Raw genomic sequence first — 14,602 nt, forward strand, 5'->3', positions numbered from 1 at the left:
TACCAATCTGGTAAAAAATAGGCAAACGAAAAGAAACGATTGATAATGGGAAAATAAATGATGAATGATACTAAAACGTATAACTCAATAGGAGTAGATAACGAGACTGTGAAGTAAGATTGTAATTGATTGTTAGGATGTGGCGAGAGAATCAAATGCATTCCTATAGTCATATACATACGGAGATATGAGAATGCATATTTCGCAAGTCCTTAGGAGGATTTATCCAAATAGGTGTATGTGCTGGTGCAAAAGAGCCCCTTTGATTTTATTCCAGAGGCTTGAGTGGATGTCCAACATCCGATGTTCTTGTATAATGGTTATAGGAACATTATCTCTCGTTGGTAGAAACATGATCATGTAGTTGATACACACACGTGTGTGTGTATATATATATATATATATATTAAGTATGTAAATACATACATACATACATACATATATATCTGGATGCTCTTATCAGTGATACAGCTTTCTATTTGTAATTGAAAGTGGCAACCTTCGTTATTACAAATGTGTTGTATGTGCACCCTAAATTTGATGAGAACATCTGCATGGATTGTTTAATGCCTCCCTAATCCTTATGAGACTCGGGATGATTAAACTATGGGGCCGAGTCTCTTCTAGGTATGAATAGATGCTTCTTTATGAGTTTCTTCATCTGTGTTGGTTTGCACAATGTTATGAATTGCTTACCAAGGTTTGTTTGTACCAATTATCTGAGACTGGAGCCTCTCCAGGAATGTCTTGTGCAGTGAAAGCAAGTTTTCCTATTATCTGAGGACATGTCATGTTCTACATCTCCTTAGTATGCAGTGCTTAAATATTGTGATAGTCTAGCAGCGCGTGGACTAATTTTACCCAAAAGTTTAATTCTTCAAATACTTATGGTGCTTTAAAATTCTAATGAAATCTTACAACCATCCATCTGCAACTTAAAAAAGGCTGTTTAGAAAAGCTTTGGCATTTTAGAAAGCCTGAGAAGAATGTGATCAGATAAACATACAGATTTAATGAAAGACAAGACACCAAGGCATCAACTATGGTTTTCACAGGTCTTTTCTGTGTAGGTGCTTATGTCTGCCACAGAACACATTTTTCTTCGCCCCTTGTTAGATCTGACAAGGATCTTGCTCTCTTGAAACGTGCACAATACATTGAAGATGGTGAATGCAATCAAAGGTTGCTTGATAGAATGGTAAGAACAGATTCAATAGTGAAGGTAGTCTATGAAGGCAAGGGTCACTCTCTGATTATGTTTGTTGCAAATCACAGTGATATTCCCATGGCCCAATTCATTATCAACTTCAACAATTCCATGCCAAATGCACACAAGTTTATCATTCATATCCTTGACGATACTCATCTCTTTGTTCAAGAGAATGTTGTAGAAATGATCCGCAAGAAGGTCCAGGATTTCCGCGACCAAAACACTTTTGAGAAGCCTACCTAATCCCTAAGTATGTTTCTTAAGCCTTTCTTTTTAACCATGTTTGGAGATTATAATGATCTGAAATTCAAGTTTTGATTCAATTATACTGATCATTTTCTCTCGTTGTATTAATCATTCCCTATTTGTTGATGCATTGTGGCAAATAATTTCGACCATTCATAGATAATGGCATATCCTCTGCTGTTTTACTCATACACTCCACTTCTTGTTCATCTTTCAAAAGACCGAGGGCTGTCACACTATGTCATTTTGTTCTCATCAACTTTTTCTTTTGGAAGCAAGCTTGGAAAAACTTATCCCCAGATTTTCATGCTCCTTTTCAAGAAATACTTTCAATGTGGTTTTGCAAGCTTTTTTAAATGGTAATTCTATTTGTGGGTGTACTTCCTCAACTCGTTTCACCTTGCAAAGGTTAAGATGTGTCTTATGTTGCTTCTTTTCTCTACATTTGCTCGTTTCACGTCATGCCTCCACTAAGTTGTACTCATGTATTTTGTGACGTATACATCTAAATGCTTTACCACCATTATTATATGGGATTCTTTGTGTAATCGATATTATCCTGTGTGATTGCTGTCACATGCATGCCAATGGAGTCAGGGCTCAGCCAAATCTAAAGTTACATTCACCGGTGCACGACTGGAATTTGTTTTTCAAATTGGAGAAATGAAGCATAAAGTTCTAGCTTTTCTATTAGGACTTGATATACATTTTTCCTTATTTGTACCAACAGCTAATAATAGGTTCACGACTCTGAATGTGTGAGTGCTGAGATAATATCCCAGTCCACCACTTCTATCTTTATCACAAACACCACAAAACTTCTACTTAGGTCATCTATTTGAAGATTTTGCCAAAAGAAAGGATGTATATGGCGGCCCACTATCTGAAAGTGATAGAATAAATATTAATGAGAAGACATCATTAGATCTACCGTCATATGAGAATGATGTATTCAATATCCAAATATATGCCTCTTTCAATCTTGTTTTGTAAATGAACCTATGGAATAGATATTAGGTCCTGGCCTGTTGTACAAAAAGCATTCTCGAAATCATCTTTCTGTTTGTTTCTAATGTTATCTAAATAGAGTGTCTGAATGATGCTATCCAGTTTCGGCTTGTTGCAGATGTTATTGCACCTGCAAGAGAGCTGTATATAATGGTGGTAACTATAACAAAGAGGAAGTATTGTATGGTTGTCGATTGTGATGCCATGCCACATGCCTCGGTGCACAAAGTTCTGGCCTCTCTGAAATCTTTTTCAATGGGTTCAATGACCCACCTTACATAGCCTTCTAGGCTAACATTCTCTTTTCTATGCCCAATACCTCATCCAGTCCGAATTCTCAAGCTTCCCCTACTTCCCTACTTCCATGGAGGAGGTTCTTCATGATGAGCATTGTGTAGAAATTCTATCACACACTTACTCAAGCTTTTCTCTAAACGTTATTATGGTTGCTATTGTATATCTATTTGTGTGTGTGTGTGTATTTATCTCGAAGGACTGTCTTCCTGTTGCCCACAATGATGCTATAGACTTTGAATGGCAGTCTCAAGCGTTACTTATGCATCACTTATCCTTCGATTATATATATATATAAACCGTAAAGTCTATATATTGAAGGATTGTCTTTTAACAAATCTTTAATGTTCCTTGAAAGGGTCTCTAAGCTGTATAAATGGTTGAGCAGAATCTATGATACAGTTGATGAGTGAAGCAGATGATGCCAGAAATCTCTACTTTTTGTAAGAGTGAAAAGTTTCACTATGCACTCGAATTAATCAATCACTGAGGGCCTAGAAAGTATGATTAAAGAGAACAAGCCCTCTAGTCTTCTAACCATCAATGCTCAAAAGTGTATATTTGTTTGGATTGTTTTTCTATCACTGTCCTCCTAAAAAAGAGTTAATTAGAGATCTCTCATTTTTAAGTAAATAGAAAATTTACGTGAAATATACCACAAAAAGTTCTGTTTATTGGTAGAGTATGCTTGTTTATATTGAATTTCCACTCATTTGAAAAATTTCTCAGGACATTAAAATAATTAATGAAAATTTTAGCCAAAGATTGGACTTGAAAAGTTGAATTGCTACAGGTTTGTAGTGATGGACCTTCCCTATATATAGAACTCCTAGTTTTCTGTGTGCTTGCCTCGTGGGTATTTGTTTGTGCATGTTCACCATTTGGCTATCTTTGCAATATGCTACAGTAATTATCTTGACAAATGCTATATTTCGTTACAATAATTATCGTGTGGAATATTACAATGCTGCACACAAAATGTTACAATAATTATTGTGCCAGGGCACACATCAAGGTGGTCACAAGGTCAATCTCCCGAAGTGTTGTGTGGCATTTTGTATAATCATGATGTTAACAATAAATTATCTTGAGTTATATTATGGTGCAAATTATGTAAGAGATAAAGCCAATAAGAAACACTAAGAGGTTCAATGTTGTTATATCTAAAGTATATCAAAACTTAGGGCTTTTTGAAAAGTAGGTTGTGCAAAATTTGAAAACAATGAATGGAGGTTGTTGTAGATTAGCATTATAATTTTTATTGTCCATAAAGAGGCCAATTTTGACCTATGAGACTAGAGTATACATGTGTTCTTGATATGTGTCTCCTTCTTGAAAAGGGGTATTCATACCTTGAAGCACAATGTCTCTATGCGTGAATAAGGCATGCACATATGAACTTAACCTTCTAGGTGGTGTCTTAAGTACCTTCTATGACACTTAAGTTATCACTACCTGTTAATTTGTCATCATATCTTAAGCGAATTGTTCTATATGTTGAGCATGTGAAACGCAAGTGACATTCATCCTCTACCATGCCTTCATTCATACTTTACATGCCCTCACATTTGTTACATTTTGATACCAGGATGCAACTTCAATACCTAACTTGTGAGATCAAGTACGTAGTAGTTTGAGGGCTTTACGAGCATTACTACTCATATTGGTAATGAGATAAGGTTGGATATGATCCATAGGCATTCTTGACTTATATTGAGACCAACATTCAGGGTTGACATTTCCAATGTAATATTCTAGGTTCTTCTCATTTCATACTTAATGATTCCACCAACCTTTCCTCAATCATTACATGATGCATAGCATCGATCGGAAGCTCTACACACAACTCTAAAAGATCATCCATACTCCATCTTTTCAACAATTTCAATGTCAACAACCCAACCGGATGAAAGAATTTTACTCTTATGATTCTTTTTTAGCTTACATTCACCATTCCAAGCAAGATGTGGTAATTGATGATTCGGCATATTCTTGACTTTTGTAATGCATCTATATACTCTTTGGAGTGTCAATATCTATATGGGCCGAACTCCTATTTCCAAGAGCATAACTTGGTAAGAGGTAATGCATTTAACTCTTAATTGCTTCCTTAAAAACAACTTTTGAATTTTCTTGATCTCATTCTATGCATTAAAAGAGATTGTGCCACCCCATATTTCTACTCCATAAAGCAATACTTGAGTTACCATGACATTGAACAACGTTAGTTTTACTTCCCATCCACAAGTATCACTTTGGTTGCATTGGTTCTCCAACCGGCTTGAAGGCTGAAGCCTAGAATCAAAGCATGTACTCCATTTGTTTGTGGTGGGTACATCAATACCAAGATATTTAAAGCTTTGAACAAATTGTATATGTTCACCTCTATATGTGAGCATAGGGTAATGATGGGGTTGGATGGTTTAAACTGCCATCATTTTTGTTTTCTCCGCATCCACTGTTAGTCCATTATTATGGCAAAATTCTTCTAATACCCCAAGTAAATGTTGCATACTATCAACATCATATGAGAAGAGTACCACATCATCTGCATATAAAAGCAATAAGATAACCTTATTCACAACTTGCAATTTGAAGGCATTCAATCCTTCTTCTCTTGCAACCTTATTCACAACTTCTTCTAATTTATCAATACATAACCCAAAGAGTGTGGGTGATAATGGACATCCTTGCTTGACCCACATGTTACTTAAAAAGTGCTTTGAGAATCCACTATCCATTTTTAGTTGTCATTTAACTTGTTCATATAAGCGTGCAACAACAAATTGGTACTCTAATGGCATGTCAATCTTTAGCATTCTATTCCAAAGCTCACTTTATTGTACAGGGTCAAACGCTTTCTTGAAATCAACAAAACAACAATAAAGTGTTTTTCCTTGTAGTTGACTCTCTTCCATGATTACTCTCAATGTGACAAAATGGTCCACGGTGGAGTGTTTTGGTCTAAATCTTGCTTGCCCAAGTGCTCTTTTGCTTGTACTTTCAACCCATGTGCTTATCTTTTGCTCCATAATAATGCTATATAATTTAGCGATAGTTGAGCTCGCCATTATTGTATGATAATTTGATACTTGATTCTTATCTCCAACTTTAAAGATTGGTTTAATCCAATTCGTAAGATAATCATTTAGAAAACATTGTTTTATAGCTTGCTCTATAATTGTCATTATCCAATGACGAGTATATGGCCTTGTTCATTTTAGAAGCTCACTTGAAACATTGTCACTTATCTCCTCAACTTGCGAATCAGCTTGGGTGAGACCACAAGGGTCTCGGATCAAGAAGCTTAGTGATAGGTGTCGATTAATGTTCATTGTGACCTAACTAAACTTGTATCTGGCTTCCGGGTAATGAGCACATGGGCTCGTAGACGCACGCCGGCAAGCACGAGATGAAATGAGAAAGGAAACAACCAAGACAGAGAGCACACGGTTCACAACTCACACCCAAATATTGAAGCTAATGAATTGATTAATAACAAACGAAATAAATACAAGAATGGCCCTAGGCCAAGTAACGAAGATTAAAGCTCGACAAATACACAATGGTGAGCCTTTAGTCGAGATCATATGGGCTCACTATGCGAGCAGAGGCCTCACTCAAACCTAACCGATAGAATAGAACAGATTTGATCAAAGCCAAAACCCTTCCCTCCTAAGTCGACTGTGCTCAATCCAACAACACTTCGACCTCCTAAAAATTATCCCCCAAAACAGTTTTCCTCCCCTCCTTTTATAGCTCAAGGAGGGCCGGTTACATAAGTAGTTATTATGATAGTCGTTTCTGTCAGATATTTCCCATGATTCCCTTGAATTCCTCCCATCACGTCTTGTTATTCCTCCCCTCTTTTCGAGGGCCCGTAGGTACTAATAAAATAGGTCTTGTCTCGTACTTATTAATACTTCGTTATTTACAATTGTTTGTACATAAGCCCTAGTTCATGTGCATACATGCACACCCTTGTTCCTACGCATTCGGCGAGTTTTCTCCTTGTGGCCGGAATCCTCCACAACAATGTAGATTACATGTGTTGCTTTCCCACTCACCATCTTCTTTATTCCCTTATTGACATCATGAATATCGATACATGTATTGCATGGTGTTTCAATGTTCTCAACCGTAGGAGCCACACCTTCATGCATATATAACCTTTGTACAAATTCTAGCATGTCTTCATTTGTAAAGTGACCTTTCACATCTTCTTTCTTACCCTTGAGTTGTCCTCGTGCTAATTTTGGTTTTAGCTTAAACAAGTTTATCTTTCTCATCTCTTGCATTTGGAATTCTTTTCTTTTCTTTCTCCTCACTACCTTCTTATATGCGCCATGCAACAATCCTTTCATTTTTCCTTACTACAGACTTCAACCATTTGAGACACATCATACATTCATCATTGAACCAAGAATTACAAGGAAAACTAGACATCTTATACCCACCAACATGCCTCTTAAAGTATCGATATCCAACCTTAAGGATGATATCCTTGAAATGTTGCCAATTTTCTTTAACATCATTGCTTAGAGAAAAATTTAACAAATGGTTCTCTACTTCATTTGCATACATCTTAGCACTTCATTGATATCCAACCTTAAGGATGAAGTGAGTGTGGGGAGGAATGTAACAGTGAATGGAGGTGTGAATGCATGTGACACTTGAACGTATATAAAGACCTCTTGGCTTTGCATTGAGAATGATAAATATTCTATGATAGATATAGTAAGGTACTTACTTGATAAAGAATATATCTTTCTATCAGCTAAGAAAATATAGCCAACAATAACTTGATCTTGTTGATTCGAGAACACATAAGTGTCCCTCAGGTTTGTCCAATGAAATCATTGGGAAAAAACCCATTAACATCCTCTTTGACCATACCATTGGCTCATTCACAAATTACCTTGAACCACTTTGTCACAACCTTGTGTGACTAGCTACATGCGTACATTGAGGCATATCCCGACATATTCTTTTGCACTCTATAATAATAGTATATTTGTATCCATTTGACAGAGATACTAATTTATGTACATGCATTATTCGTGAACCAAGTACCCCTCAATCATAATTGCTTATAGACAAAACTTTTATCTTACAAATATTTTTAACATCTTCAGAATTTGCTCAAAATAGAGCTCTCATGTAATATGCACTATCCATTCAAGCCTTACCTCATCCATGAGATGCACCATCAAATTACTTCAGATGTTCTATATGTTGGTTGGGAAATATTTCTCCATGATTGAAAAACACTCAAATGCATATTTTCTTGTGTTCGCAATTGGTGCACATTCAATCTTATTTTCACGCCGTTTCTAAACAAACATAGACAAGTTTACCAATTTTGGTTTTTCCAAAATGTTGAGAACTTTGTTAGGTAAAGAAAAAAATTGCTCAGGTAAAGACATGCTTGAAATTTTGACATTTAAAAAAAGAAGTCAAGATTCACCTTGGTATTAATGATGAAATTTTGACATTTCCGTGGAATGGGTAAAAATTACAATTTGGTACATGAATTCCAAAGTTAGTGGTGCTATCACATAACGTGAATTTTGGGGGTTTCCAATAGTTATTTTCCTTGTGTATCGTTTTAAAATTGCTAGACGCAACCCATTCTATAGTAGTGACCCCCACCTATTCATGAATATGCTAATAAATTCTAGCATTTGTAAAGGCCCACAGTTTTGAAATGGTCTAGACAAAGACTTTCTTGAAACATGTTCAATTGGACTCCATTATATTCTATTTCTACCTCTACTTAGTGGATTGTAGTTGTTGGTCATTTATTGATGGTAGTGTCTATTGTTTTGGATGCATACTGGCCAAATTGACTTATTGCAATAGGTTGATGCATTGTTTTCTTTGTCTTCTACACAACAAATATATCAATGTCCATTACAATCTCGATAGGTCTCATCGTCATCGTCATCAATCATCTTCTACACTACAGTTTTCCTAATTACGTTTCTTGCAAGACCTTTGACAAGGTCATGATATATTCCAAGCATAAAGGAAAAGCTTTTATAATAAATGCTACAAAATGAATGTGAGTGATGTGAGTAACAAGGACTATTTTATTTTGTTAGTTACACATTGTCCAATGTTGGTAATTAGCTTTAACCTTCAATGTTTAGGATCACATCATGTTAAACTTCAATGTAAATTGAAAAACATGAAATTATATGACTCACATTTAAACTTCACTTATGAATTGTGAATAGCCTTGTTTCGACCCAAATGTTCAATTCCTTCATCCATACCCAATTAGAACATGCTTACCTTATTAAAATAGAAGAAGATGCTTACCTTATTAAATTGAAATTAACTTATTAAAATATGTTCAATTCCTTCGTCCACACCCAATTACACCACACGTTTGAAGGAATTTCTTCCCTCGATGAGGTGTTCTATTATGGGCTATGGAATGTATATGAATGTGTATGTAAGTTCCATACAAATTTGAGGGAACCCACGTGTTAGATCATATTGTCGTAGAAGCATTTATTGATGCAATTACCAACTTTGAAAAAGTTTAACTTCACTTTTCATATAAAAGCATTGGCGTGAAAAAATGTATTAGAGAGCCAACGTGGCATTCTTGTGAGATTGTAATGTCAAAAAAGTTGCACAAATGATGGGGGAGAAAGAGGTTTGACTCAAATAGAGGTTTAACTTGTCTTCATGTACATTAGTACTACTAACTTCAAAATACACTGGGACACAAAATCAAACATGATGAAGTAATGTATGCAAGACAATCCACCCACTAAATTTATCTGAACTAGTCATATATTTTGATGGAGTACATGTGAAATGCGTCCATAACCAATAATAAGCATGTTCCAAATCAAGTGCATGTTGAAAGACATGAACACCATGGCATGTATATGTATAAGATCATTGACATCAACGATGGATAGATATTCATATTATTCGTGTTGATGAATGATTCCAACGGTTGGTAGTTCTTATGATCATTTTAATCGTTGACCTTATATTGCAAGTTGCAACTAATTCACAACCTTTTAGTCGAAGGACTTTGACAAAACCAATGACTGAATAATGTGAGTATAATTAGCACAACAACATCCTTGACTTATAATCTTGTGGGCTCTCCTCCATGAAGTTGATATATTAATGGAGTAATAGCCAATGTAATAAGATATATTATTATTCAAAAGGCATGTCTACAATAGCAAATGTTGAGTCTCATTCTTGACTTATAAGCTTATGGGCCCTCCCTCCTCCATGAAGTAGATATATTGATGGGGCAATGAATGTTGATATATTGATGGAGTAATATTCAATGTAGTAAGATATATTATTATTGGAAAGGCATGTTGTCTATAGTAGCAAGTGTTGACTCACTACAAGAATAATGGTGGCATCAATTGGCTTCTTAAATGCAAAGCTTTAAAGTAAGGACTATTCAAATTGCACATTTTCAAATAATGTTTGGAATTTGAATGTATTATTTGAGGTGTCACCAAATTTGTAGGTGGGAAGGGGGGGGGGGAGGTCCCTGTTTATAAAGAGATTACTAGTGTGGTGCCATGTGACCTTCCAAAGTCAATCGTCTACGAACCATAAATGATAAGCCAATGGTTGCATGTCAAGACAAAAATATAAGAGTATAAAGGAAGAGGATTAGATGAAAGAGTAGGATAGGAGAGCAAGAGAGGAGAGGAGAGAATTATATGTGATTAACATGTCAACCAGTGAAGGATCAGACGTTGAATTAGGCCCTAATGCAGATCTCGGCTACGTCATCATCGAAGAAATGGAAGAACATCCATTTTGCGATGATAAACATTCCATGCCATGTCGACCATCTCACAATGACCAACATTTTATGTCGTGCCGACCATCTCATGGTGACCAACATTCTATGCCATGCCGACCATCTTGTGATGATCATCTGCAATTGTCTGAGTACAAGTACTACCCCGAAGGCAATCAAGGAATGCCCCAAGGCGGCAGAGACAATGCTCTTGTGGTTGCAACAAATTACACCACACAAGATTTGGTAGAAGTCACCACAATGATGCATCACAATGGCATTACCAACAACAATATATCATTTGTCAATGGAACACAAACGAATTATGTTTATAACATCAATTTCATGAATCCGGGGATTCATAGTCTTGAGGGGTTGGGCATTGACCTTGACAAGTCGGGCCGGCCTAGCTTGGCAGCTCCATCCTTGCAAGCCGGGCCGGCCTTGGAGATAGTCTCGTCCATGTCGGCTCCTACCTCGACAACTCTAGTGTCCTCGCAAGCTACCCGACCCACACCAATTCTGAACCCCTCAATACCCTTGCCATCGACTATAATGACCAATGACAACAATGTGGTCCATAGTCTTGAGGGGTTGAGCATTGACCTTGACAAGTCGGGTCGGCCCAGCTTGGCACCTCCATCCTTGCAAGCCGGGCCGGCCTTGGAGATAGTCTCGTCCATGTCAGCTCCTACCTCGACAACTCTAGTGTCCTCGCAAGCTACCCGACCCACACCAATTCCGGACCCCTCAATACCCTTGCCATCGACTATAATGACCAATGACAACAATGTGATTCATAGTCTTGAGGGGTTGGGCATTGACCTTGACAAGCTGGGCCGGCCCAGCTTGGTAGCTCCATCCTTGCAAGCCGGGCCAGCCTTGGAGACAGTCCCGTCCATGGCGGCTCCTGCCTCGACAACTCTAGTGTCCTCGCAAGCTACCCGACCCACACCAATTCTGGACCCCTCAATACCTTTGCCATCGACTATAATGACCAATGACAACAATGTGATTCATAGTCTTGAGGGGTTGGGCATTGACCTTGACAAGCTGAGCCGGCCCAGCTTGGTAGCTCCATCCTTGCAAGCCGGGCCGGCCTTGGAGACAGTCCCGTCCATGTCGGCTCCTGCCTCGACAACTCTAGTGTCCTCACAAGCTACCCGACCCACACCAATTCTGGACCCCCCAATACCCTTGCCATCGACTATAATGACCAATGACAACAATGTGATTCATAGTCTTGAGGGGTTGGGCATTGACCTTGACAAGCCAGGCCGACCCAGCTTGGTAGCTCCATCCTTTCAAGCCGGGCTGGCCTTGGAGACAGTCCCGTCCATGGCGGCTCCTACCTCAACAACTCTAGTGTCCTCGCAAGCTACCCGACCCACACCAATTCCGGACCCCTCAATACCTTTGCCATCGACTGTAATGACCAATGACAATAATGTGATTCATAGTCTTGAGGGGTTGGGCATTGACCTTGACAAGCCGGGCCGGCCCAGCTTGGCACCTCCATCCTTGCAAGCCGGCCCGGCCTTGGAGACAGTCCCGTCCATGTCGGCTCCTGCCTCGACAACTCTAGTGTCCTCGCAAGCTACCCGACCCACACCAATTCCGGACCCCTCGATACCCTTGCCATCGACTATAATGACCAATGACAACAATGTGAACAACAATAGCAACAATAACAACATGAACAACAACAGAACCAACAATAACAACATGGCCAACAATAACAACCACATGAACAACAACAAGACCAACAATAACAACAATATTTTGCTCCTCGAGCCGAGGTTTACCTCAGCTTGGAGATGTAATAAGGTCATCGATTTCGGACCTGGCATGGTGGCTCGAAGGCAGTATAGGGTCATGAAGAAGCCTGACACCGACCCATATAATCTCATCTCTTATGTCCAGGACTATGGCCGTGCCCAGAAAACTGCCCACATGGCCACTTTTGGCCTCTCCACCCACCGAGTTTACCACCTCATGTTCCTCTTCGATACTTCTGACATTCTACAGTTCGCCGACGAGCTTTGGCCATGTGACACCAGGCTCAAAAACATGCCTTCCCTCTTCCAAATGCTGAAAAATCAGGAGTTTGCTAGGGATAAGGTAATGTGTCTGAACCGATCCATACCCCAACTTATGGTATAATTACACTCCAAACTGCATGGAACTTAAGAAAATACAACTAATCCTAAGAAAACACCACTAAAGTATGCCAGTTACTTAATACCATAGGCTCTCACAATATGTTGCTCTAACATTACTGTTGAATGATTTCCGAATGTGCCGATATAATACTATACACAAGCTGATTGAATGCCCTTGATCTCCCCACTTAACTATCTTAACAATCGCTGAAATGTCAATTGATTCAATTAACCAAGGTTAATTAGATCTTTTAAATTACTAAAATTTAGTGTTAATGGAAGTAATGTGGTAATTAGTTCTTGGCTCAAGTTTAAATGTGCGATTGATATCTAGACATACATTCATCAGAGGGTTCGCCATTCAAGATTTATAAACTAATTAAGTATGTGAGAGAGGGATACATTGTTTGTACAATTTCAAGATCAAAATGCCAAATTTGGCAGACTCACAATTAGTTTGTGAGTGTATGTGTTCTTCACATTAATAGTGTGTGATTGAATGGGAAATGTCACAACTCTAATCTTTGTTTTATGTTTCTTAACTTAATTTTAAATAGAGATCTTGTTTGTCTTCGCTGTTTTTTTTCTCTAGATTGACAAAGAATCAATCTCGATTTACATCTTTCTAATCAAGGAATCAAAGAAGAGACCATCAGAGGAAACACTATTTACATGGGCTCTCCTCTCTCATTGGGCTCACAATTTGGAAGAAAACGAGTCAGCAAACTCACTAACAGAAAAATTTAAGGTAGGAACATCATCATGGGCACTAAAAAACTGTACCTTGCATTAGTTTATACCTGTGTGTGTCTGTGTAAACATGTGTCCATTGTCTGCAAACATTTGAAAAGCATATTCCATCATAGAAAATGTGGTACCTTAATATGAGAGCATCATGAGTATTTGAAGATGCACATACACACAGACACATGGAATTTGCATGCATATATGTGTGGATCTATCTATGCATATATAACAGCATATACAACCCCATTAAAATGTGTATGATCCATATATATACATAACATTTCATATCGTGCTCGATGCTGACATAATGTGTGCCACCATTGTTCTTTTATCACACATGCACATGCACCTACAGGACAATCAATACAAAAGCATGCATTTCACTCGTTTGCATCAATTTCTATCTGATCCTGCAGCATGTGCACGAATATCTGTTGATTTGATCGGGCACAATGTTGAACTTTTCGCAGGTTTTTGCTTCGAGTTTTGGAACGCATTAGTGACATTGGGAATGCAGATTATATAGAGCTACAAATTGTCTGCAAACTACATAAATTTATGATTGCAAGAGATGTGATGTGGTTCATGTATGTTATTAGGGATGATAATACATATAATGGTGTGATCTTCGTAGTTATTTTGTAACAGTAAAAGCAGTTTAAATTCATTGTAATGTATGTAGATTGGATTACCACTAATGAAAATAATGCCTACTATAAACATGAACATGCCTAAATACATCCCCACTAAGTCATAAATCTAAATGTATATTCTCTTCATATGTATGTTAAAAATCATAATTATGGTTTAATTGGATGTATATCTTACGCTTGATGGCCTTAAACATTTATATCCAGTCATTGCAATGGAAATTAACTCACTCTTACTGTTCTCTTCTCCTCAAATTCGTGGCTCACATACCGGTCAAATTAACCAACACTTCTTTTTTGAATGGATCGTTTTACGAATCCAGTTTTCGCAAACCCAAGAATTTCTGCAACGATTTTGATTTCTGACGAGCCACGTTTCCCACATTTGCAACCCAAAAAACAAACATTTTGTTGGATTATATAATGTTTACTCGCTTGTCTTGATTAAATGCAGCCAAATATGGCGCTAATGTACAAATGGAATGCT

At 37.8% G+C, this 14,602-nt stretch overlaps 2 protein-coding genes across 2 annotated transcripts; both read left to right on the top strand.

Annotated features, from left to right (window-relative positions):
• The first annotated feature begins 1,055 nt into the window (after window positions 1-1,055).
• On the top strand, window positions 1,056-1,536 carry LOC147854475 (Nucleotide excision repair, TFIIH, subunit TTDA). The gene is made up of 2 exons (XM_087330875.1): window positions 1,056-1,198; window positions 1,276-1,536. The coding sequence occupies exons 1-2, from the start codon at window positions 1,164-1,166 to the stop codon at window positions 1,451-1,453; spliced, it is 213 nt and encodes a 70-aa protein (XP_087187001.1). The 5' UTR covers window positions 1,056-1,163; the 3' UTR covers window positions 1,454-1,536.
• A 10,468-nt stretch (window positions 1,537-12,004) lies between these two features.
• LOC147854476 (uncharacterized) lies at window positions 12,005-14,276 on the top strand. Its single transcript, XM_087331734.1, has 3 exons — window positions 12,005-12,677; window positions 13,311-13,466; window positions 13,936-14,276. Exons 1-3 carry the CDS (start codon window positions 12,114-12,116, stop codon window positions 13,963-13,965), a joined length of 750 nt encoding a protein of 249 aa, XP_087187860.1. The 5' UTR covers window positions 12,005-12,113; the 3' UTR covers window positions 13,966-14,276.
• The last annotated feature ends 326 nt before the right edge of the window (window positions 14,277-14,602 follow it).

The sequence above is a fragment of the Azolla caroliniana genome, unplaced genomic scaffold, assembly GCF_043228905.1.
Source record: "Azolla caroliniana isolate FFs.n. ecotype wild unplaced genomic scaffold, voAzoCaro1.0.p SCAF_15, whole genome shotgun sequence".
Taxonomy (NCBI): Eukaryota; Viridiplantae; Streptophyta; class Polypodiopsida; order Salviniales; family Salviniaceae; genus Azolla; species Azolla caroliniana.